Source organism: Hordeum vulgare, chromosome 6H, assembly GCF_904849725.1.
Source record: "Hordeum vulgare subsp. vulgare chromosome 6H, MorexV3_pseudomolecules_assembly, whole genome shotgun sequence".
In the NCBI taxonomy this organism is placed as follows: domain Eukaryota; kingdom Viridiplantae; phylum Streptophyta; class Magnoliopsida; order Poales; family Poaceae; genus Hordeum; species Hordeum vulgare.
The window spans coordinates 33853778-33880031 of record NC_058523.1 but is presented as its reverse complement, the minus strand read 5'-3'; the positions used below and the strand labels follow the sequence as shown (position 1 = coordinate 33880031).

Below are 26254 nucleotides of genomic sequence, written 5' to 3'. Positions count from 1 at the left end.
CTCTTTCCCTCTGAAAGTGCAGCCATTTCTTTCTTGCCGAATTTTCCAACAAACGAAGATGAGCATAGATCTGATCGCCCTTTTTTTTCTCTCGCTGGCATAGCGAGCGATGCGATCTTGCGGAACATCTCTGAACTTGATGCTTGGCTAGTCCAGTTTTTCGATGTCAGGGTCTCACAGCCACGCTAGCGCGCCACTTCTGACCAGACCCCGATGGAGAAGGGGCATGCCCAGAAGAGGTGTGCCGACAACTCCAGGTTCCGAAGGCAGCACGGGCAGGGCTCCCGGAAAAGAAGGAATTCCTTATTGATATGAGTAGTCTATCATCTCTAATAAGCGAGTCCAGTACATGTACCATGCTGTGTGCCACGACGGGTCACAAACGTCATGAACAACATGATTGCGCACCTGTCCGCAAACATTCGTGTAACCGCGAGGGTCGGCTCTGATACCAAACTTGTAACGCCCCGGACACACCCGCCGGCGGTCGTTACTCTTAGCGGGATCTAGACTGGCCCCACATATCAATACTAGTCTTTTCTACGCACTTTGTGCTCACTCATGCACACCCGGGATGAACTTCTCGGTCGATCACCCATCCTAAAACTACTCCAAGCCGAGCACGCTTAACTTGGGAGTTCTGTTTGAATGGGCTTCCGAAAAAGAAGGAATTCCTTATTGATATGAGTAGTCTATCATCCCTAATAAGCCAGGCTATCACAACCATAGTCGATCATGATGTAGGAGCCAACAAAAGAGTTTCATCTTTTCCAGCGCCCAAGGCTTCCAAATAAGTGATATGTAGCCTACGTTGCATGCAGACGGGAATTGCTGCAGGTACGATGCACTGTTGGAGTACTCCCCATTTGTTATCCCAAACCACCGAATCGTGTCAGGTACCCCGGCGTTGATGATCTGCCCTTGTTCCTGAATCTTGCGCCATAGGTCGAGGAAGTCACGAGCGATGTCGCCGTGGCTCAGGTCCTTTATCTATGTGTCTTCGGACAGTGCGGACGCTACCGTTCTGCCCTTTCTCCTAGAACGAGAGTACAACGCAGGATAGGCATATCGCAACGCCTTGTCTCCCAGCCAGGAGCACTACCAAAAGCTTGTCATTGTCCCATCGCCGATCACCATCTTCATGAAGCTTACAAAGAGCGCGTGGTCACCCTCGTCACAGGGCGGGGATGCCAACCAGGGGCGGTTGGGCTGGCTTCATGCCAGCCATAGCCAACAAAGCCGGAGGGCGCGGCTGAACTTGAGCAGATTCAAGATGTCGAGGCCACCGTGCTGGAGCGGCGAGCATACCTGGTTCCATTTGATTTTATAGTGCCCGCCCGCCAACTCGTGATCTCCTCCCCATAGAAATCGTCGTCTCGCTTTGTCGATCTCCTTCAAAAGCGTGTTGATGGCGTAGAGACTCGCCCGCAACGTTAAGGTACTCTTCGGGAGCGGCGCGAGGAATGCCCTTGGCCGTGGTCGTCTCTAGGAGGCGGTGTAGCGGGTCGATGGCGAGAATGAACAGGAGCTGTGAGAGGGGGTCGCCCTGGTGAAGACCCCTTTGGTGTACGATCGTCCTGCCACACACTCCGTTTAAAATGCAGTGTGTGACGATGACAACGAAAGTAGTGCAGCAATCTAGTTTCGCCATCGGTGACTAAAACCAAGCCGTTGCACAAGCTCAAGGAGGTATTTCCAGGAAACCGAGTCCAAGGCCCTAGCAATGTCTAGTTTGATGAGCATCGCTTTTCTCCTATTTCTATGAAGGTTCTTACTCCGTTTTGCACGTACAAAAAGCTATCATGGATGCATTTCTTCTCTTGGAACGCACTCTGCGCCGCAGAGATAATCGTTTGCACCACCGCTGCAAGCCTGCAAGTCTAGTGGCCAAGACCTTGAAGGTTATATCAACACTTCCCTCATATATGGTTTTTTCTGATCTAAACATGGACCGAAAGTAGATTTTTCCTGTTTCCATCAGATCGGTGACACGGGTCATTGCGAGCCAGACATGTCATAGTTTCTGGACCGTGTACGTAATTCATTATCTATTTTTTTAGGTAATTAGCTAGCTAGGTTGATGCATGATAACCAGTGACGTGGATGGTTAATAACCAAGTAATTGAAGAAAATGAATGAATCCTAAAAAGACAAATGGGTTAACTTAGCATGGAGTACACGTATGTACATGCTCTTTTTTCATTTACTAGCAAAAAAGACCATATGCTGCAATGGAAGAAAAAAATAGCATACGTCCCTAACACGATAACCATGACTCAAAACCTCAATAAGTTCACGTCCTTTATTTCAATATAGCATCTTATCAGTCTTCCTGTTTACCCTTCTTCCCACTCGGTGGGCCTGCATGGTTATAGATAGTTTTTTTTTGTCTCCAATTTGTTTTTCTTTACGTGTTCATCTTCAATTTGGATAGGCACCGGTACGCAAAAAAGACGGATCATGCACTACTAATTACATTGCATCCTAAATAATATTTTAAAAATTATTAACATGTGAAATAACATTATATTCAAATTCTACACATTTTTCTAATAGATTTTCATATATAACATGTTAAAATTGAAGTTAGAGTTTAAAATAATATATTTTTAAAGCAATTGAATCTATTCCTAAATAAATTTTAAAATGATTAACGCATAAAGTAACATCATATTCATATTCAACACATTTTTCTAATCAGTTCTCTTATATAAAAAGTTAAAATCAAAGTTACGATTTAAAATATATGAATATTTTTAAAAACATTTGACTCTATAAAAACGTTATTTTCTTGACGTACGGTGGCTTTACTAACAGAAATCTCAAGGGGGTTTCTGCAAAAAGTAGTTTTCTGTTCTTACTTAAAACGGGTTGATTAATGGGTTTTTCAAAAATGCGAAACATTTTTCTCTTCTCACTTAATTTGAGAGTGTGGTTGATGTCAAAAAAGTACGACGACTTTTCTATGAAATTGCTGACGACGTATGGCCATAAGCGGTCCATACTTTATTATTAGGTAAATAATTGGTGAGAAAGGGTCTGCCATTTTTTTTAGTTGAAAATGTTCATACATTTGAAGTACTTAGATCTGTGCTGTGACACACATACGTGGTAAATCAATTTGTTGATCGTCCAGACTCCGCACCAAAAATGAGTCGCGCTCTGTGCTAGGGACCAATTAAGGCCCTGTTTGGAACCACTCAGATTATATAATCCAGTTTTTATAATCTATTATGTCTCCAAACAGGACATATTATGGCATAGATTATAAAAACTAGATGGATAGATTATTAAAAACTAACAATCTACACTATCCCAGCTAAAATCAGATTATGGATTGCTAATGGCTCATTACCCTTGTAAAGTTGGAGATAATTACATTTCTGTCACCGCCACCCTCCTCTTTTAAAAAATCACAGAGGACAGACAGGTCATTATGCAATGTAAAACCTGGACTACAGTTTATATAATCTCGCATCCAAACATGTCCACCTAGATTATTTTTATAAATCAGATTATATAATCTATCTTCATAATCCAGATTATCATAATCTATTATGGTTCCAAACAGGGCCTAATTCTCGTTGCCGGATCTTGTCTTCGGCTGGATATAAACAAGAAAGGCAGTACGCACTTTGTCGTGCTGCTTATGATCTTGGGATTGTACATGTTTTTATGATCTTGGGATATAAACATGTTTTTTAGAAGTTGTAGAATTATTTACGTGTTAGTTGGTTAGACGTGTGGGGATACAATGAAGTGTGTTTTTATCAGATATGATAGTCCTATGAATAGACCTTACGAAATCATAATCACGAATGGATGAGTCAATTTGTGGATTAGAAGAAGAGACGGCCAACGGTGATAGTGATTGGTGGGAAAATATTTGGTATGACCAATCCATAGTTAATCGTTCGTGAGTGTATCGTTTTTCTTTTTTATTGTGGTGTTTGCGTGAATCTTTTTGACCGTGTGATTGGAGGACGTGTTTTAGTTAATAGAAATATATGAAAAAATCATTTATGTTATTCGACGCATGTGTTATCAGATATGCACGTTTTTTTTCTGCAGAAGCACGTTTTCTGCTGGAACTTGCTAGATTCCAGTACTAAACCGTAATTGTGCACAGCAGCCTTCTTTTTTCTTTTTTTTGCATCAGCTGCACGTGGATTGCAGTTGTGTTAGCAACTTTGATTATGCCATCGGTCTAATTACAGGTTCAAAAAACCCGCATATACTCCTTCATCTTTTGTCTATTTCGTATGGCACGCGGAAAACCATATGAAATGGGGCTGAACAGAAAGGTTACATGCTGAACCTCACTAGTTCACATGTTTTTCTTGCTAATCTTAGAAGCAAACATTCCAGTCATATTGTTCTTGCCGGTGGGCATTGGCTCCTCTCCTCACCCATGCGTTTTTCTTTCCTGGTTTCTGGTTTATTCATGTCTTGCTTCCTATTGATTTGAGTATACATGCGGAAGTAGAAAGAAAGATAATACTCCCTCCGTAAACTAATATAAGAGATTTAGGACACTACTTTAATAATCTAAACGTTTTTATATTAATTTACAGAGGGAGTGCTCGTTGGTCCCGGGAGGATTGGGTAAACAAAACCTCTGAATACATTGGTTGTTACAGGTGATGAAGATGACGACACGGAAAAAGTAAGCAAGCATGGATACTCTTCTTCGTGACTAGATAAAGCAAATGGTGACAAACTAACAAAGGTTTAAGTCTCAAAGCAACTCGGCTTTTCGCCTCGCTCCTTCCTATGACTTCTCGGATCATTGTCTCGTAGATGACAACCATCTCCATTATCTGAAGCCATAGAAGTATTAGATTTAGATACTGCAGTGACAGAATAGATTAAAGCCCCAGGTGAAGTCATGAACGTCCTTCCTTGTTTGTTCTTTCCATACGGCTGCACAGGTGGCACACCAGTGTTCATCTTAAAACAACACTGGCTACGGTTCAAGCTTATTGTCCTCCATGACCATATACAGAATACGAAGAATGAAGGGGGGAAAAAGGATCAGCAAGATATGTACATGCAGGAATCATGCGGTATCCTGGGCGCCGCCCAGCGAGTCTCTTCCTGTAGGAACCCAAGGGAGCTGATCAAACTGGTCGGTGCTTTGCACGAACATGTAGAGGGAGAAGATACATAGAGCTGGTAAAGATAACACATGGAAATACAGAAGGTGTTACGCCAGCAGATCTGAAACATATACAAGTAATAGTATCAAGCAGTGTGGTCGAATTACCAGCATAAGCAACAGCAGCGCCTGAGACGACCCTTCCCAAAGCTGCTAGGAAATACAGAGTAAAAACCACCTGCAATGCAAGGATGCACATCTTACCGCAAGCTAAACAACATGTATGAAAGCGCTATAGCACATAGCTGATGGGCCGAACATCAGAAGCTGCATTAAAATGAGAGGAGAAATTTGATCTCTTTTCTCCGTGCGCTTTGTATCGCAATAACACATTTTGGAAACGTGCAAAACTGTAATTTTGATAGAGAGTCTCGACAAGATATTAACAAGCAAGAGCTGTTAACATTAAAACCTGACAGAAGATGATCATATCTCTGCCTCAATAGTTCCTCCAGAGAGAACATATGAAGCCGAGTTCTGATAATACCTTGAACAAGAGTTTCTTGTCATGTCCAGTTGCAGCCACCCTCAATACAGACTCCGCAGCTCCAATTGTGTTAGCCAAGGACGCAACTATACTATTTGCCATCTCCTGAGAAATCTGCCACTCAAGAGGATCCACAGGCACCCTACATGCAGAACCATTTGCAGCAAAATGAGTTACTTTGAAACAACTGGAATAACAATAACGATATGCACATCAGCAGTCATCACTAACTGAAGAATATGGTTGCCATCACCGGTGTCATATCCGTTATTTAAAAAACAGATAATGAAGGTGTACAAGAAAAGAGCAAAACAGAAACATGATCTTTACCATCCAAAATAGACATGTATTTTCCCCTAATAAAACCATTTCCTTATCTGTATTGTTAGTGTGAACAAATTGCCAACTACAACTGTCCATACAATTCGTTTGTTAAGAAGCCATTAGTGAATAGATAATAAAAAAAGGTAGTACTTCCAAAAAATTCCATAATTAACCCAACTTGCTACAAGAAGCCTCGGAAATGTGGACGAGCTTACTGAATAGGGACTATTGTTGCTTGGACCTTGCAGACTGGTATCTAACAAAGTAAAGTAGTACGAAATTCATCCTTCCAGGGAGGAGCACCATCAGACACTGCAGGGCGCTATTGCTAAATCTCCAGCTGCCAGCTTCTCCAATTCTGGGTCCGGAGCTGGGCCGAAACCGCCTAAGACCTGGTGTTGATAATGAGAAGCTGGCGATCGTTTTACTGCAAAATTTGAGGAGTTGGGGAAGACGGGAAAACCGAACTCCTCCAAAACAGTGAAGCAAGAGTTGGTGGAAATTACAGTGTCATGCCACCGGCAAGTGAAAACTCATATCCATTCTCTCCACCCCCACCGCCCTTTCTCTCCCGTTCAGGTAAAAATGTATTCTCGCTCATCCCCTCTTCTCCAACTCCCCCCCCCCCACCACCACCCCCCCCCCCCCACACACACACCACGATCCCCAGCAGCGACAAGCCCCTGCTCGAGCTCCACCACCCCCGCCCACCGCACTGCCGTCCTTGCACGGTCACATCAGCCCGCTCGCCTTTTTCTACGGCCCAGCTCGCCTTTGTCCTCGCCCTCAATCAACCTGGCGCGGCCCAGCCTGCTCCTCCCGCGCGTGCAGGTCACGGGCACGACATGCTCCGCGTGCACGGGCGGCGTCAAGGCTGACCTCTCCACCGTGCATCACTGGATCAATTGGAGGTGAGCTCCTCCAGCCGATTCTACACTGCACATGTTGTCCAACCTCATCATCCTCTCTCTGCTCCGTCGTCATCTACATGATAGCTGGGATCAGCCGCCCGTTTCCTTGATTGTTGGGCTGAAAGCTCGTCTACATGATAGCTGGGATCAGCCGCCCGTTTCCTTGATTGTTGGGCTGAAAGCCCAGGTTGATATCCTTCCGAGCCGGACCACAACCAAGACAAATGGGCTGCCAACCCAGGCCAGTGCTAACGATGGAGAAGCTGTGCTTCCGAATGTGTGGATGTGTCCTCAGCTCTGGTTTTTGGACGGGAAGCTGGGCTGGAGAGTTGGACAGAAGAGTTGAGGAGTTGGAGGGTTACCGAACACACACTTAAGCTGCATTGGTTTGACATGATGATATAAATGGTTTGGTAGGACAGTTTAATTTTCACAAATTATAATATCAGGAAACAGAATCTCATGAAGCAGGGACGGATCATAGGCGCATTCTTCTTACTGCCCTTGGATAATTGGTTTGGATCATAGGCGCATTCTTCTTACTGCCCTTGCAAAATGGTAGTGGGTTTGGATGGGATGACAAGAGGAAGATGATAACTGGAGATAGAGAGACATATATGGGTTGGGCAAAGGTAAAATATGTACAGCAAGCTGCTCTGTTTCATATTTTTCATTACAATTTAGTTTCTAATGGAATTTTATGCTCTTTTTTGTAGTCCTGTGAGGGAGCAGGTCCTCTGTACATGAAGCTTATGGTTAATTTTGACAAGCTATGTGAGGTCTATGCTAGTGATTTGGCTAAAGGAGGGAGTGCTAAAGGTCCTGGAGAAGAAGGAATTGTAGAAGGTGGCAACGGTAGATGCAGAACCTACTAGCCAACCAGCCAAGGAGGATCCTCCTGAAACACATGAAAACACAAACCCATGCATTGATTCTAGGCCTGGTCGCAAGATAACATACCCTAATGATGATGCACTTGAGTAGGGTCTTATAAGCATGTCCAATACAATTGCTAAGTTCTTGGAGGCGGAGCAGGAGAATGCAAAAACCATTTATGGTTTACAGAGGGCATTTATGCATGGAGCTGAACTGCTGAAGTTCATGAGCAAACATCAGCCAATAGAACCAAATTAAATGATATTCTCCCAAATCTTAAAGATCTCAGTACGGAAGAAGTTGTTATTGTTGCTCGTGTCTTTGGGGGTGATGCTGGAAAGACAGAACTTCTCATCAAATTGCATGATGATTAGAAAGTGGCGTTTGTTCGCCAGGAGCTCGAGGCGGCCAAAAAATAAGCGGATGTCCAGATTTAAAAGTCTACACTCGCAGTTTTGATGTTTAGTTCAGGAACACTAGTTGTTTGCTTCTAAACACATTGTTCGCAACTTTTGATGCATGTCAATTTATTATTTATATGTGACATAAATTGTCTTGTTTTATACGGTGCGCCAGTAGTTCGGCCTTGGAGACATGTTGCATTTTCAGTCCATGTTAATACTCTTGGAAAATGATATTTTCTTATGTTTCAGCAAGCAGTGGATTGCCTGATACTTTGCTCCATGTCTTGCTTCGTTTCCTACTACACGGGCCTGTGTTTGGATGATCCATGCCTTGCTTCAATTCCTACTACCTGGGACTCCAATTCCTAGACCCACCAACCAAACAAAGGAAACTAAGAGGGTGCTTGGATACGTTTTAGTCCCATGACTAAAAGTAACGAGACTAAAACTTGCTAGCCTCACTCATGCTTGGATCCAAGTACTAAAAAGACTAAAATCAAGTTAATGAGCATTTATTATCCTCCAAACCCTCCAATCCAGAACTTGCATGAAGAGTTAAATGAGGAGAGAGAGGACTAATGCACATTTTAGTAGGGTACCCCTGACTAAAAGATTTTAGCCTCAAGGATAGTTTTAGCCTCTCTTTAGTCAGGGATACTTGAAACTTTATCCTCTTAAAGAGAATAGTTTTAGTCACTTGGATCCAAGCACCCTATAATTCCCTGTCAAATTCCCAAACAAAAAGTGGGATTGGGACTAATAAACCACTTCCAAATCTAATCCCCCAATCAAATCCCTCGCATAAACTCCCATTTTCCCCTTAAACTACCAAACACGCCGTATAAGAAAGGAAAAAAAAAAGGCGGAGCAGAAGCACGGAAGAGGGCGAGCCGCGGGAGGGGCGAGGGAGGCACTCACGAGATGTGTAGGTGGCGGAAGAGGAGGCCGAGGATGGAGAGGGAGCAGAGGAGGACGAGGAGCACGTCGGCGGCGAGGGACACCGCGCTCGCCCGCCGCACCGCGCAGTGGTAGTAGACCAGCCCCCCGCAGACCGCGCCCACGGCCCAGCGCCCGGATCCTCCCGCCCCCATCGCGGGCGTGGCGTGCCGGCGTCGACGAAGCTGCCCCCGCCGCCGGCTCTGGTGGTGGCGACCGTCGGTCGTTCTCTTCTCTCTCTATCTATCACACTCTTTTTTTCTTTTTGGACAAACCTGTCTGTCGCTCTCTCTATCACACGCACAGGCCAAGTATCTTCGACTTGGTTGTCATGGGCCCTGGGCTTAATTCGGTTGGGCGGCATAGCCGAGATCACTAATTAGGAAGTATTTCTTAAAGAAATCACTTCCACCTTCTTAATTTGCAATAAGTAGTGTACTGTATGCGTGTCACCCGTTATAACATGAATTATTTTTCTTTTTTCGTAGAATCATATTTTTAAAACGTTTTATCTCCTAAACCGTGCATTCAAATCTTAAACCGTTTTCACCTTTGAATTTCTCACGTTAAGACCTTTAAAATTAAATGCCATGTTGATAGTATATTATGAACCATTTTTTTAGGGAAAAAAACCAGACCAAAAAAACCGTTCCTCTCACGATAGGAAAAAACTAGAAAACGCGTTCTTTTCCTTTTCGACAAGCACGGTCGTGCCTCTCATGAAGGCAAAACTGTGTCTCTCGTGAAAACAAAATCATGCCTCTCGCAAAAACCCGTTATTTTTCCTTTCCGAGAGGCACGAATGTGCCTCTCACGAAGGCGAAACTATGCCTCTTACAGAAACAAAACCATGTCTTTCATGAAAAAAAATGTGTTATTTTTTTCCCTTTCTGAGAGGTTTCGATGTGTCTCTCGTGAAGGCAAAACCGTGCTTTTCGAGGAAGCAAAATTGTGTTTCTCGCAAAAAAAGTGTTTTTCGTTTCCGACTGCCTCTCGCGAAGGCAAAACTGTGTCTCTTATGGAAGCAAAACCACGTCTCTTGCGAAAAAACAGAAAAAAAAACATATTTTTGCGAATTGTTTTTTAATTTTTTCCTGTCAAAAAACTAAGAAAGACTAGTGAAAAAATGAAATACCAAAAAAATCAAAATAATAATAATCTAAAAAGCCGAAAACGCATGCGAAAAAGTAAAAAAAAAATGAATTCAAAGGAAGCGCTCAGAGCGCGACATGTGGCAGCGGTGTGTGGGAGCGCTCGCTACGAATCTCTGAAGGAACCCTTGCTAACTAGTGACTCCCCGTCGTAGCTCACACAGGTACAACAACACGGGCCGGCTCGATAACTTGCTTCCTTAACGGTGTCGAGCCAGCCCATTCGTTCGCCCCCACATTTGTCAAAAATAAAAATCATTCGCCCACACACTGCATTCGATGTGGTTTTCTTTTTTTCTCTATTTCTTCAATGGTCGTCTTTGATTTTCCGATTTTTACTTAGGCTATAATGTTTTTCATCGATATTCTTTGTTTTTTTATCAATTATCAGTGGGTTTTTTCTTTGGGAAATGATTAGAATCATTTGGCCGATTCTATGCCTCGCGTTCATCGCATCAAGAACCAACCACATGTCGGATAGTCCCTCACATCGCAAGTCCTATGATTTTGCAACATCCTTCATGTTTCTGAAACATGAGAAATGTTAGAGTGGCAATATGACGGCGCAATATCCTCCAAGATTCTGACACATGGGGAATTTTACAGTGGCAATATGACGATGTGGCGCTGTGGGCAAAAATTTCTGTAGCATAAATTGTGTTGCAAAAAAATCTGCAACATTACCTTTTTTGTAAAAAAAATGCGGCAGAAGCTTCATTACAAATATTTTTTGCAACATTATGTTGCAAACAAAGTTATGCAACATAACCTATGTTGTAAAAGTAGTAAAAGTTAAAAAAAAAACTCGATGCTGAATTATACCAGATCTGACGGCTTGCAACATGGCGGACCGTGTAGCACGCCCCCTTTTTCTTTTCTTTATTTTTTCTTTGTATTCTTTTAGTTCTCTTTTTTTTCTTGGTTTTTTTATACTGTTTTTTTCCATCAGTTTTCTGTCATTTTCTTTGTTTCCTTTTATTTTGTACACTTGTTGTTCTTCGGTTTGTTGTTGTCTTTCTTTTCTTCGGTTTTCTTTATTTCTTATTTCAATTTTACTTTTTTTTTCTTTGTTATACTTTGGGTTCCTTTTTTGTTTTGTTTTTTCTGCTATCTATTTCCTCCGTCCGGAATTACTAATCGTAAAAATTGATAAAAAGAATATATCTATAACTAAAATACATTAAAATGCATCCAATTTTATGATAAGTATTTCTGGACGGAGGGAGTATATGTTTGTTTGCTGATTTACATCATTTATTTATTTTTGTTCAGCAAATATTTAATATTTTTAGTGCACTATGTACATTTTTGGTGTACATGTGAAACATTTTATTGATACAGGTTTTACATTTCCCATATATATGATCTATATTTTGTTTTAAACATGTTACAAGCACTTGTGAGAATACATGGTCAATATTTTTGCCAATAAATATTTAAAATTTCAATATAATTTGTTTGACTGTGTGAACATTTTTTAATACATAATTAACATCATGATAGTATATCTTTTTTAAGTCGAATTTTCAATACATATTCGTACATTTACACCAGGAACATATTTTATATACACGTTTAATATATTACAAAAACGTGACTAACATTTTTACAGCTTATATTTTCTTATATCTACTTTTTCTGTACACAATAAACATTTTCCTTATCCAACAGGAACATTTTTTATATACTACTTGAACATTATGGAGAAAATGATTAACATTTTCGAAAACATATATTTTTAATTTTAGTTTTTTCATACGCATTCCATATATTTTATACGTCAGGTGCATTTTTTACATAAAAGTTTAACATTTTCCAAATACACGATTAACAGTTTTTTAAAACTTACAACCTTTTAATGTCTTCTTTATTCACACTTTTTTTGTATGTTTACTTTTTGGATACATTGCAAACATTGTTTTTCTATAAATTTAATATTTTTAAATGCATGATTAGCATTTTTACACGCATACAATGTATATTAAGACTATTTCAAAATACTAGAAAAACTAAAAAAGAATGAAATGTAAAAATCAAAAACTAAAATGGAAGAGATAAAAGGGTTAAAGGATTGTGGCCGCACCGGGCCGGTCCAATCGGGGAGCAATATGCTAATAGGCCGAGGGCCATGTGTGTAATGTGCAAGCCTTATATGCAGATCCGAGGAGCTGCCAACCGGGGTGGGCAGTTTGGTCATGATTTTACCGAAATCATTAATTAAGGGATACTCCTTATAAAGGCACCCACACCTTCTCAAGCGCTAACAAGTGTCACATTGTATGTGCGTCAGGTGTTGCAACCTGGGAATTATACTTTTTTTTTATAGATTCATTTACTGAAAACATTTATAGTTTTTAACCATGTGTCCAAATTATGAACCATCTTAAATCTTGGATTTCTCACGTCAAGACCTTTGAAACTGGATCCATGGTAATATATTTATACAAAATATTTTTAATAAAAAACCCAGAAAAATTGAAAGAAAAAAATCGAAGCCAGAAGCAAGGTTTTTTCTACACCTTGACTAGTTCCGTTCCCGATGAAGAGTAACGTAGATCAAAACAATCCAACCTGGACACGCACGAACATAAACGAACGACGAACAGTTTCAAGCAAATCCATCAAAGACAGATCCGCCGGAGACACACATCCATACGCCCACTGACGATGTTAAATGCAACACCAAAACAGGGGCTTGACGGGGAGAACCTTATTCCATCTTCAAGGACACAAACTCTAACAAAATTCGAAAGCATGTCCAAGAACGTAGTCCTCCCACTGACAAGGGTCGGGATCCATACCGTCTTCATGGTCCTAAGACCAAGGGAGGCGCGCGGACCGACGCCGACGTCGACGAAAGGTGAAGAAATCCTAATTTTTTTAGGGGAGGCGGCGGCGGCTGCGCAATAGACCAGGAAAAATGTCATATGTTTCTTTTAAAAATGAATACAAAAGAAAATGTAAATGAAAAACAGAAAAGGGGAAAAGAAAAAGGGAAGGAAAAAAGGAGAAGAAAAATGCATGCTATCCTCAACAGCCTAGTTCTTCCTATTTTATAGGCAGATGGGTTATCTCCACGCGTCCACTTGCATGCAAAACCAAGCACTCAACCATGAAGGGCATTGCACTGTTGCTTGTTGTGAGCCTTTACAAGGGGGATGCAACCTGAATTCATGGAGGCAGCAGCTCTGCGCCGTGCGGTATTTTTGGCTCGTGAGGAGAACTATGACAACTCCGGATTGTCTGTCACTGATTTAACGCCTCCATTCTTCAGTTTAGGACAGGTCGTCCGTCAGTTGGTTTGGTTGTGGCTGATATCAAACATGTGTCAACCGGCCTCATCTCAATGGTCTTCAAGCATGTTCTTGGGCATTGTAATGTAATGTTTTAGCTGAGTCGTGTATGAACTTCTCTGGTCTTTGTATTTTTTATTTTGCTTCGGATTGCATCTGGAAGACTTTACGTAACTTTTATGCTCAATAAATAAAATGCCGACGTTTTCTCAAAAAAAGAAAAACAAGCATGGTGTGTCCACACGAGATTTTTCTATTGATGCGTTCTTGAAAACAAGCTTTGCATCCCTCCAATAAAAGGAAAAAAAAGGTTTGCCAAAACCAATTGCTATGCGTATGATGAGCGTATCGGAACAACGGATACGCCAAATCTCCAGTCCAGGGTTCCAGGCCAGTCGAGGCCCGTCCTAGGAAACGGAACTAGTCAAGGCCTAGGCCTCGGACATGGCGAACGTTTTGTTCCCATCCTCGCGCGATCTTCGCTCCAGGCGGCACCACGTTCGGGGCGACGGATCCGAGAGATCGCCGGCATCGCCGGGCGCGGCGCCGGAACGAGGCGATCGGCCCCCGCATTCCGAGGAGAGGGATGACAGGCGTCTTCGATCGGGCGAAGCCGTGATTCCGACGGAGACGACAGCCGTCGCGCGTTCGCGCTCTGATCCAACGCAACCATGGATGGAAGGAAGGACCGACGTCCTCGATCAAATTTTCTATGGGTTTCTAACCAAGTTGCAGGCAGGCTTTCAGTCGAAATTAATCTTGAAACAGAGGTTGCTCAGGGAGGAATGGCCGGGAGCGCCATTGGTGGAGGCTTTTGCAAGAGTACACAGCCGGACCTCAAATCCTACTCAAACGTCGTCCGGTCCTGTTCAATGACAAAAAATCGATCCACAAGGACCTTTTAAACCGACCTCAAACGTCCGGGCTGACTGACACCCTATTTTCAACCCAAATATGATGCGGATACGGGGAGCCTCGGCGCGCTCAGACATGCCTACCACGTCGAACGAGATAGTCCGGTCCTACCTTAAATTACACCAAATTTCCCAAACCCTTCCTCCTCCTCCCACCGCCCGCCAACATTTCCCGCGCCCGACCCCTCATCGTCTGGCACCCTTGCTCTCCATCGTCACCACCTGTCCTGATCCGTCGTCGTGATGTCTTTCACCCCGACAGCCGCGACGGAGACGCATTCTGCTTCGTTCGTCGGCGGGCCTTCCTCCGCTTCGTCTTGCAAGCCGGAGAACATTGTCCGTAAGTTGCGTCATCACCAGCAGCGACAGAGGGAGTTGGCCGCACAACTACATGTGGGCGTCGTCGACGAGATGTCTCCTCCGGCATGCCGGGCTTCCCTTACCCCATCCATGCAAACGCCAACGCAGATTGTGTCGTCCGGCACCGTCGAGACCGTGGAGGAGGAGGATGAGACAGCCGAGTGGGACCTTCCGAAGAGCTTTCCGGGTCCAAGAGTGTGGGTCCCCGCAGCTCGTTCAGGAGCGGGTGAGCACGGGCAATCCCACCGCCCGGGCTGCACACAACATGTTCGACGAAATGTCTCAACAAGACTGTATACGTTTGCTCGTGTCCGACCAAATGATTAATATTTCGTATAGTTCACTAGTTTGCACAAGATGACTGCTTGCAAACCTTTAACGTGTAGGAGAATGAAGATCTGGCCCATGTGAAATATGAAATGGAGGAGACCGGCGTATTTGTGATTATGGCAACATTCGATCCCAATCCTACCAAAAAGAAGAAGAAGGGCAAGACGCCGAAGGCAAGAGGGCTTGCTTTCTCAAGATATGAGGACATCTTGTTGGTTCATTCTTGGTTGAACACAACATTGGATCCAATAAGTGGCATGGAGCAAAAGGGGAGCACGTATTGGGAGAAGATTTGGAAGGACTTGTTGGAAATATGCCCTAGAGGACCCACGATTTGACCGTGAGAACTTCGGGGTCTGAAAGGCCCTGATGGAGTGTGGTCTCCGCGCCAACGTGTTGCGGGATGCAGTCGATCCAGGAGACGACGCTTTCAAGAAGGAGGGAGCTGAGCATCGGAAGGATCGGCAGGCGGTGTCGGCGATTTATTCGGTGATGCCGATGGATGTCCTTCAACACGTGATCGTCAAAGAAACGACGAAGGAGGTGTGGGATACCTTGATGCTCATGTTTGAGGGACACACCCGCGTCAAGCAAGCCAATCTCCAAACTCTCTTAAGGAACTACGAGACTTTGGTCATGGGCGACAATGAGTCCGTGGACGCGTTCTCTTCACGGGTTGCTACTCTCGTCAATCGGATCCGCGCACTTGGAGAAAACCTCACGGAGGCATCGCTAGTCCGTCGGTTCTTGCGCGCGGCTCCTCCCCGGTACCTGCAAATTGTCACGGCGATCGAGCAGTGCGTCGATCTCGAGACCCTCTCCATGGATGATCTCGTGAGACGCTACAAGGCTCATGACGAGCGCATGCGGTACAGTCTCGAAGATAGGAGGAACGATTAGCTTGTCATGCTCACGCGGGCTCAGTGGCAGGCGCTAGACTCAAGGAGAGAAGGTGAGGGCTCTAGCAGTTACGCTCGCCAAGATCATGTGCCAAACGAGCAAAGTCAGAAGGACGCCAGTGATGGCATTCCGAAAAAGAAGAAGAAGTTCGACAAGCGCATGATCAAGTGTCACAATTACGGCATCATGGGGCACTTCAAGTCGAAGTGCAAGAATCCTCCGAAGGAGAAGGCGCTCATGGTTCAGCAAGGAGATGAAGGTGACATGATGTTGATGTGTGAACTCGTGGACGAGGAGGGTCCAATTCTTCAAGTGTCGGCTAAAGAAATTGCCGCACTCCGTGAAGGAAAAGTTTGCTCTCAAGATCATGGTTTGGAAACCCGTATCGATGCTACGGATGCGGAGGGTGATTTCGAAACATACATCAATGCTACGGGTGTAAGTGATATCTTTGCTGGAGCCAAGGAAGCGTTCATTGCGTGCGCTCGGCCGTGAAGAAGCGACCATGTTACAAGCATGAAGGGTGATTCCAAAACTCGTGTCGAAGCTACTGACGCGAGAGATAATTTTAAAATTTATGCCGGTGCTATGGACACGAATGTCACTTCGACGTACGTGGCGTTTAAAGACCAGGAATCCAAGTATGCTCAAACATCGGGAAGGAAGAGACGCTCGGCCTGAAGCAGCCGTGTCACCCGTGCGTGGTAGCGCAGCGAGCGTTATATCTATCCGAGGGTGCATTCCAGAGTGTAGCTCAATGAACGTGGCTGAAGCAAGCCGAGGTAGCCACAAACAGGACGCCTCACATGGCAGCTCCTCTCAAGGCAGCACACCACCACGTGAACGGCCAGAAGTTTGCCTAGTGTCTGGTGGGCAGGAAAGGGGCAGCCCAAGCGTTGCAGGTTCTTCTCTAGAGAGCACTTTGGAAGGGCAAGAAGTGCCAGAAATTGGAGTTTTGGCATCTCCTGAAGTAATTTGGTTTTCTCTGATGGTAATGAAGGAAAGGACAACATCACCTACACCCGTACAGCTACAACCGGTGTTAATTGATCCGGTAAAAGTGAAAGAGAGTGGGCGACAATGTCTAGCAAACGCCAAGGAACCGGCGGAATTCGAAGACGCAAATACGAAGGAGTGTTGGCGTCATGCTATGGCAGAAAAGTTAGGGTCGATCTGCGACAGCAATGTATGGGATCTTCTGGATCTTCCCAAGGATGATGAAAAAGTCATAGACCTCAAGTGGGAATTTAAGATCAAGCAGGATGCTGAAGGGTGTGTGAAGCACAAAGCGAAGCAAGTAGTCACAAAGTACATACAAGAGGAAGGTGTCGATTTTGAAGAAGTGTTCGTTCCCGTTGCACGGATGGAATCAATGAGATTACTCATCGCTCTCGCGGCTCAAGAACCATGGAAGATACATCACATGGATGTAAAATCCACGATTTTGAACGAAGGAGATGTGTATGTGAATCAACCACCGAGTTTCATCAAAAAGGGAGAAGGACACGAGGTATTGAAGCTACACAAAGTTTTGTATGGGCGACAACAAGATCTTCGGGCGTTGAACATCAAACTTGATCGGACTTTGATTTCTCTTGGATTTGAGAAAGCCCCACTAGAGCATGCAATGTACAAGATAGGTGAAGGAAGGGATCATCTACTAGTTGGCATCCATGACGACGATCTATTGATTATTGGAGCAGATGAAGAGGTGATTACAAAGTTCAAGCTACAAATGAAGGAGCTTTTTAAGATGGATGATCTAGGTCTTTTGAGTTGCTACCTCGGACCAGAGGTACATCATAAGCCGAAAGAGATCACATTATGCCAGGAGGCATACACAAGGAAGGTACTTGAAAACTATGGCATGAAAGGTTGCAATCCAATTGATGCTTCAATGGAACCTCATCTTGAGCTGAGCAAGAAGGAGATGGTGAAACTACTCGGCTACTGAGGTAGTGACAAGGAAGGAATTGCTGACGGCCGTAAGAGTACCTCGGACGTGGCATATTTTCTTGGTGAAAGCATAGTAAGCTAGCTATCACGAAAGCAGAAAATGATGACATCGACTTCAAGTGAAGCAGAGTGTCAAGGTGTGTGTGTGTGGCTAGAAAGGCTACACGGTGATCTCATGAATCGAGATCCGGAACAAGTGGTGCTCAATGTTGACAGCGAGTCTATATTTTTTCTACGCGAGGATCCATTGCGGCATGACAGGAGCAATCACATTGATACGATGTATCACTACATGAAGGACTGTGTGGAAGAAGAGAAGACGGAAGTCAACTACAATCGCACCGATGATGAGCTGACAGACTTGCTGACCAAGGCTTTGGATCGAGAGAAGTTCTTCGAGATGCGAAGAAGGATCGACGTCGGAGCTGTGACATAACGACGTCGTGTTTAAGGGGTGATTGTTAGGAATAACCACGACGTGTATCTGTCCGTGTTTGTAGTATACGTGCATATACGTGTCCGTGTAAGTTTCCAGTTCAATCATGAGTAGAACTACGATTAGTTGGCAGGCTAGCTATCTAATATATATACTCATGTATACCCCTGTACTAAGAACCAGATCATGAGATTGAGGAAGCAATAAAGTTATTCATCGGGCACGATACGTGCCCGTGGCAAACTATTGTTTCGAGTGTTTCGCGTACGTGAGGTACTAGCAAGAATCGATCAACCTGATCGTTTACCTAGACTAGCTTCAGTCGTAATCTAGTTAGTACTAGTACGTCTCTGTATCAAAAGAATCTATCAGGGCTGTGTGGTGCTAGCTTGCTTGGGGCAGGAGCCAAGTTCAACCAGCTTTGTATTGCGGTGCGTCTCGGCGTAAAAGAAATTCGCCGAGTTAGCCGGCGTTGTTTGATCGTCGTTCGTCGTCGGTCGTCGCGGGTCGTCGGAAAGTACTCGACGGTGCGGTCTGAGCCAACAAGAGAGTATATGATAATTTGAAGCGCATGAAGAATAAGGAAGCTAAGATGTGCAGTAATACTACATGATCAACTTACTATCAATATAAGTACAATTATACAGTACCACGGGTAATAATAAGAGCAACGCAGTGCACAACATAGTTACGAGATTCCTTGTGTCCCTTGAAAATGTTTTTTTTTCTTCAACTACTTTTTCTCCATGAGAGATCAATACGGCACATGCAAAAATGCAGAGGAGTTCAAACTGTGATGTGATTTTTGTAGACATTGTACGCACTTCAGTATAAAGCAAAAGGGACCGTGCGTTGCAACAGAAGAAAAAAAATACCACACGTTTTTAATCTTTTTATAATTATTTTAATTTAATAAAATAATAAGCTAACTAACTAATGTAGTCAGTCCTATCCTATTTTGTTGAGAAATCAACCCATCCATTGTTAATTCCACCATGATGAGAAATTGAGTGGGACAAGCAAAGCAAAACAAAGAGGCTACGTGAATTGATCAATGGACTGTTATCTTATTTCACTCATGGGGTAGAGAATGTGGGATCAGATGACAAACTGAAGGTGGTGTTCCATTCTCTGTCTCTACAACAATACAATCTTACATTCAATACATTCATTCATCAGCAAACAAATCCCATAAAACAAAATTTCTTGTCGGTGCTTGGCACACGGTTGGAGGCATGGGGAGGGGATCTCACCAGATGATGAGTTCCTGCCGGAGGAGGGGATACGATGAGGGGAGCAAGGGTTAGGCGCCTCTATCTGGCCATAAGGAGTCGCCGTTGCCGCGCCATAACCTTGGAGTTCCCCATGTCAGCCATGGAGGCCCGCCTCCACCTGCAAGTACTTCGCTCCGCCGCGCCGCCGCCATTCTACATCGAGCAGACGCATCATCCCCAGTCACTGTAGCTGTCGCGTTGATTTGATCCACAAGCTGCGCTCGAGCGCCAAAACGGGGGCAGCAAGCGGGTAGAGGTACGGCCGCGGAGGCGGGTGGGTTGAGATCGACAACAGTGGTAGTTGAGGTCGGCCGCGGCGGTGAGTGGTGTGGCAGCAGCCTGGGCACATGCCAGGGTGGACCAGGGTCGACGCGATGCGCTCGAGCGCCGCAATGGGGGCAGTGAGCGGGGAGAGGTACGGCCGCGGAGGTGGGTGGGTTGAGATCGGCAGCGGTGGCGGTTGAGGTCGGCCGCGACGGCGAGTGGTGTGGCGGCGGCCTGGGCACAGGTCAGGGTGGCCCAGGGTCGACGGGAGGAGGCGATGCGTACGTGTATAATTTTTGCAGCGAATCATTTTTTCCTTTTACGTTGCAGATAAATGATGGAGCGTGGGTTGAATAACAAAAATTACAGAGGTTTTTTTATAAAAATGCCGCGGTGGGTTTACAACGAAAACAATAGCCTCTTTATTACTAGGTATAGATGCTCATTGGGTCATAACAATGGATGTAAGGTAGTCAAAATTGAAGATTGACCCTAGATGTAAGTTGAGGAAAGGTTTTCACCCTGCATAATAGTGGCATAGTCTTCAAATTACTCCACCATCATCTTAAAGCATCTAAAATCAAACTGAGTAAATCTGATCCCCTAAACATTCACATGATGTCCGTATGCATCCGTCGACAAAGTTGGCTTTCCTATCATTTATCCGTCACTTCAATCGCATTCCATGTTTTCATCATATGTACATCATATTACATGAAACAAACAAATAGACTACCCTAATTTTACTTGTCATCGTCGAAGATGTAGATGCTCCCTTGCCGGACATACCAGTCTCATGGTCACTGACGGAGGGCGAAGCTCTGGCTTCTCTTCCTCATTTCCAATGTTTGTGAAGAGTTGCTCCTACCTCACACCAGCAAGGTGGGCGATGACGATTTGACGCCACCTCCTATTTAGATTCGATTGAGTCTAGGATGACCGCTTGCTTCACCTCAAACTGTGTTGCCGCCTCCACGGCTTGGGTGTGTTGGAACTCCGTCTCCGCGTCCTTCACGCAAATCCGTCGAGCTCAACCTTCATGTTTGATGCCTCCTATGCATCCTCTTCCTCCGCGACGTGAGGAGCCCAGTGTGGTGGATACGTCCGGGCTTTCTTATCTTCACCGGACATATGAGCTAGATATAAGGGATGCCGAACAACCAAGACGTTTCGGTTCGATTTGAGGTGTCCGGTTGAGTGATGATTTTGTGACCAGACCCTGTCCAGAAGTTACTAATTCCTCCGTACAAAATTAATTCTTTTACGTCTGCGTAGATACGGATGTATATCTAACACTAAAACGTGTTAAAATACGTCTAAATCTAAGCTCATATGTATAACAAATTTGGAAGGGGGGTAATATAATGTAAGACGATGGACCACCGCCAAAAGAAAAGGGATGGTGGTGTGCGTAAGCCCAGCCTTCTCCGGAGCGGACTAGAAGAAACAATGTCGCTATAGTCATGTGACAGTGTGGCATGGACGTACATATGGGCGCACGAGCGGCAGCGCGATGAGCTACGTCGTCGTCTCTTGTTGACGATGCCGACCGGTGTGGCGCATCCGGCACCAGCGGGGGCACACGATTTCCCCCATGAAAACGAAGGATGCTACACCCAAACCGTTCGTCCTTCCCATTTACCAGCCACCCCCGACGCACCGCGCTAGCTTCGGGCGCATCATTGCTCTCCAGCAGCATCAATCACCACACCAGCACTGCTGCTGAGAGCTACGTAGGTGACCATGCGTGCTCCTGTTTCCGGGTGACCTGAACCGTCAGCTGCCTGAAAGAAGATGACCGGCCGGCCGGCGGTACCTGCCGACAGCAAAAGGGACGCCTGTGGAGCGTCGCCCGTGCCCAAACAGGGCCAAATTAAGACACTCCTGCACACGAGGAGAGGGATGGCACTGGCAGACCCCATTAATCAGTTAATTACTACTCTACTGACTGCTACTCCTGCGTGGTACTAGTAGAAAGGTTACAGTGATCGAGCTTGACAAGCTCCTGCAGGGAGACGATGGTGGACGGGACGGGGAGAGAGGCCGGCTGGCTGGGCGCGCGACACATGCGCAGCTAGGGGGGCATGCAGAGCAAACAAACACGCCATGTGGTCTCTCGATCTCACCCCATAAACCCCATCCATCGATCGGGACCAATCTTCGACGTTCTTCTCCTCCTCCTCCTCCTTCTCCCATCACACACACACCCTTGCTTTCACCCCACAGATCCACACGTCACCACGCTCACGCTCGTCATCAGCTGTCTTCTTCTTCATCTCAAGTCGTCCTGCTCCAGCTGCAAGACCAGATCGATCAAACGGGAGAATTTCGAGCTAGCTAGCTATACGCATCACGTATGTCGTCCAGTAATTAACTTCCGTGGCATATTTGAGCATACATGCATATTTACACGTTCTTTGGTCTTGCATGCTCTGCAGAAGCAGCGAAGCCCCACGTAGAGGAGAGGAGAGGAGGAGGAGAAGCATGTGGGAGTCGGAGAGCGACGCCGGCGAGCGGGGGCTCGTCCCCGTCCTCGGCGGCGGCTCCGGCCGCCACGACGACGGGCTCAAGAACGACGGCTTCGTTCGCAGAGATCAGTCCTGGTATGTGCTCGGAAGCAGAACCAAATATGCATGTAGGCTGATTTCCATTTCCTTGTGTGCGCTTCGTTCACCTGATCGTCGATCGTCTTGTTCTTTCTCCTGCGATTTAATCCGAGCAGGTATGTCAACAGCGACATCCCCAGCGATTTGCTCGTCAAAGTGGGCGATGTGAGCTTCCATCTTCACAAGGTACGTACGTGCATGACCCTTTTTTCCTCTCCAACAGAGCAGAATCATCGTCCACAATTCCGTAGCAGTATCAGTACTAGCTAGACTACCAGTGGTACTGGTACCCGGCCACCAGCTCAATCATTAGACATTTGTGCCGCTTATAGAAGACTTTGAGTTTCTTATTAAATCCGCTCTTGCGTCTCAAAAGGACAACAATTTTGGCGCGCGTCCTTGTAATCTACACACAAGTTGATTCAATTGAATTCAATTCAACAGTATCCAACCAAAATTTTAAACTGTTTATTAACTTGATGATCGGTGCACGTACGTACGGCTACCGACGGCGAGCAGTACCCCATGATCTCCCGGAGCGGCAAGATGGGCCGCGTCATCTACGAGTGCGCCTCGGCGGCGGTGGACCAGGACGCGGCCGTGGCGGAGCTGGACGAGCTGCCGGGCGGAGCGGACTCGTTCGAGCTGGCGGCCAGGTTCTGCTACGGCATGGCGGTGGACCTGACGGCGTCCAACATCTCCGGGCTGCGCTGCGCCGCCGAGTACCTGGAGATGACGGAGGACCTGGAGGAGGGCAACCTCATCTTCAAGACGGAGGCGTTCCTCAGCTACGTGGTGCTCTCCTCCTGGCGCGACTCCATCGTGGTGCTTAAGAGCTGCGAGGGCCTCTCGCCGTGGGCCGAGAACCTGCAGATCGTGCGCCGCTGCAGCGAGTCCATCGCATGGAAGGCCTGCGCCAACCCCAGGGGCGTCCGCTGGGCCTACACCGGCGCCACCGGCGGCCGCCCGCCCAGGAGCGGCGCCGGCACGGCCAGCCCCCGCTGGAACAACGTCGGCGGCGGCGGCGGCGGCTCCAAGGAGTCCAGCCCCGGCCGGCAGCCCGTGCCGCCCGCCGACTGGTGGTTCGAGGACGTGTCCGTGCTCCGGATCGACCACTTCGTGCGCGTCGTCACCGCCATCAAGGTCAAAGGTAACAGCGTACGTTAGATTTGATTCAGATTTCTTTTTACTTGGGACGAACAAATTTGTCTTTTCTAAAGTCTGGACTTTTTTGTGCCGGCGGACAGGCATGCGGTTCGACCTCATCGGCGCGGCGATCACCCACTACGCGTCGAAATGGCTGCCGGGGCTCACCAAGGACGCGCCCCACGCCGTCGGCGGCGGCGTGGACGAGCAGTGGGCGCAGGTCTCGGCGGCCGGCGGTCTGCACATGATCATCGCCGGCCCGGGTGGCAAGGACGACGTGGCCACCAGCGCGCCGGCGCGCGAGCAGCGCATGGTGGTGGAGAGCCTCATCAGCATCATCCCGCCGCAGCGGGACAGCGTCTCCTGCGGCTTCCTCCTCCGCCTGCTCCGGCTCGCCATCATGCTCAAGGCCGCCCCGGCGCTCGTCACGGAGCTGGAGAAGCGGGTCGGCATGCAGCTCGAGCAGGCGGCGCTGCCCGACCTCCTCATCCCCTCCGTCGGCCGCGCCGACACCGCCTACGACGTCGACCTCGTGCAGCGGCTCGTCGAGCACTTCCTGGTGCAGGAGCAGACGGAGCAGGTGTCGTACAGCCCGGGGCGCGGGGAGGCGCACGCGCAGCCGGAGAGAGAGTACTACGGCTCCGCCGCCGGCGCAAGGATGCCCCCGGCCAGCGCGGCGGCGGCGGCATCGTCGTCGTCGGCGTCGTTGGGGCTGAACGCCAAGGCGCGCGTGGCCCGGCTGCTGGACAGCTACCTCTCGGAGGTGTCCCGCGACCGCAACCTCTCCCTGACCAAGTTCCAGGTGCTGGCCGAGTCGCTGCCGGAGTCGGCGCGCACCTGCGACGACGGGCTGTACCGCGCCGTGGACTCGTACCTGAAGGCGCACCCGGCGCTGACGGAGCACGAGCGGAAGCGGCTGTGCCGGGTGATGGACTGCCAGAAGCTGTCGTTCGACGCGTGCATGCACGCGGCGCAGAACGAGCGGCTGCCGCTGCGGGTGGTGGTGCAGGTGCTCTTCTCGGAGCAGGTGAAGATCAGCAACGCGCTGGCGGGGTCGTCGGCGGCGATCAAGGCGGCGCCGGACGGGGGCGCGGCGCCGACGCGGCGGCAGCTGCTGGACGCCACGCCGCAGTCGTTCCAGGAGGGATGGGCGGCGGCAAAGAAGGACATCAACACGCTCAAGTTCGAGCTGGAGAGCATGAAGGCCAAGTACCTGGAGCTGCAGCACGACATGGACGCGCTGCAGAAGCAGGTGACGCAGTCCCCGGGGGGAGGCGAGCCCGGCGGCAAGGTCGGCGGCGGCGGCGGCAAGGCGCAGCAGGGGCCCTCGGCGTGGAGCAACGGGTGGAAGAAGCTGGGGAGGCTGGCCAAGATGACGGGCGCCGAGGCGGCGGGGCCCGGCGGGCACGGGCACGCGGCGGCGCAGAGCGAGGCGGCCAGGAAGGCGCAGAGGAGGTGGAGGAACTCCATCTCGTGATGGACCAATCGATCGAGCTTCCTTCCTTCATTCATGGTGAGCGGAGCAGAGCAGAGCAGACGGACCAGGATTAGATGCAGTTCATGGAGTTTTGCTTGTGATTTCCATTTGTGCAGCGTGCTACTCGATCTAGGAGAAGGGTGCTTGTTGTGGGATTTGCATTTGTGATGGCTCGTGAGGAACTGAGGATTAATCACGTTGGGATCTCGACTGTGTGTTGGCTTGCCACTTGATTTGCTTGTGTGCAGTTGCAGCAATTGGTTTGTTTGAATGTTTTTGAATCTGGCGGGAATCCGGTTTCTACCTCTGTGGTTCCATAATCATGGACATCACTGCTAGTCTTCTAGTAGCTTCAAGGTGTAATTCTCTATAACGATATTCTCCATAACTTTTAAGAGCATTTTCAGCCATGACTTGTAAATTCAGATCCGTAAACGCCTGTAGACGCGTCCGCTTAGTGACCTGTCCCTTATTTATCCGTCCACGCAGCCATACTTTTTTTTTTCTCATATGTCCGGTCACTTGCACGTGATTAATGGAGAAAAAGAGAGATAAAAAATAGAAATAAATAAGGAAGGATGGTTTGGGGTGAGGTCGCATCCATGAGCCTTCATATCCTCACTATATTTGAGATGGATATGAGGGTTCGTGGACATCCTTGACATAAAGGGACGATATGATGTGTTCGATTGGGTTATTTTTTTTCTTTCTCTCGTCCGTCCGGTTACTCATTGGACGTGTCCGCGGACATATGAGGGATCATTTCAGGGGTCCGCCTGTAGATGCTCTAAGGTCTTACAATTACTTGATGTCTCTAATTTAAAATCATGTCATCGAATTCTGATTGGGTAAGTAATTTTTACAAGTATAATGAAAGGCCAAGTTTATTTCAAAATATTTTCAGGAATTTTAAACTTTTTACTTAATTACTAAATAATGTTCATATAGGATGTATGTACATCCATAGACTAAAGGTTCATGTCCCATACCAATATGAGTTCATCAGTATTTTTTTATAATTGTATGAGTTCATTAGTAGATAGCACAGAAT

The 26254-nt window shown here is 46.8% G+C and overlaps 2 protein-coding genes across 3 annotated transcripts; one reads left to right on the top strand and one right to left on the bottom strand.

Annotated features, from left to right (window-relative positions):
• Positions 1–4539: 4539 nt before the first annotated feature.
• On the bottom strand, positions 4540–9372 carry LOC123403276 (reticulon-like protein B23). Of its 2 annotated transcripts, XM_045097226.1 has the most exons (5): positions 9079–9372; positions 5646–5787; positions 5267–5336; positions 5051–5172; positions 4540–4820 (listed from the first exon to the last, which is right to left on the bottom strand). In XM_045097226.1, the coding sequence occupies exons 1-4, from the start codon at positions 9249–9251 to the stop codon at positions 5060–5062; spliced, it is 498 nt and encodes a 165-aa protein (XP_044953161.1). In that variant the 5' UTR covers positions 9252–9372; the 3' UTR covers positions 4540–4820; positions 5051–5059. The 2 variants fall into 2 exon arrangements, with proteins under 2 accessions (XP_044953161.1, XP_044953159.1); XM_045097224.1 differs by having other exon boundaries at positions 4540–5172.
• A 12449-nt stretch (positions 9373–21821) lies between these two features.
• On the top strand, positions 21822–25610 carry LOC123404759 (coleoptile phototropism protein 1). Its single transcript, XM_045098703.1, has 5 exons — positions 21822–22328; positions 22413–22577; positions 22697–22766; positions 23100–23730; positions 23828–25610. The coding sequence occupies exons 2-5, from the start codon at positions 22459–22461 to the stop codon at positions 25201–25203; spliced, it is 2196 nt and encodes a 731-aa protein (XP_044954638.1). The 5' UTR covers positions 21822–22328; positions 22413–22458; the 3' UTR covers positions 25204–25610.
• The last annotated feature ends 644 nt before the right edge of the window (positions 25611–26254 follow it).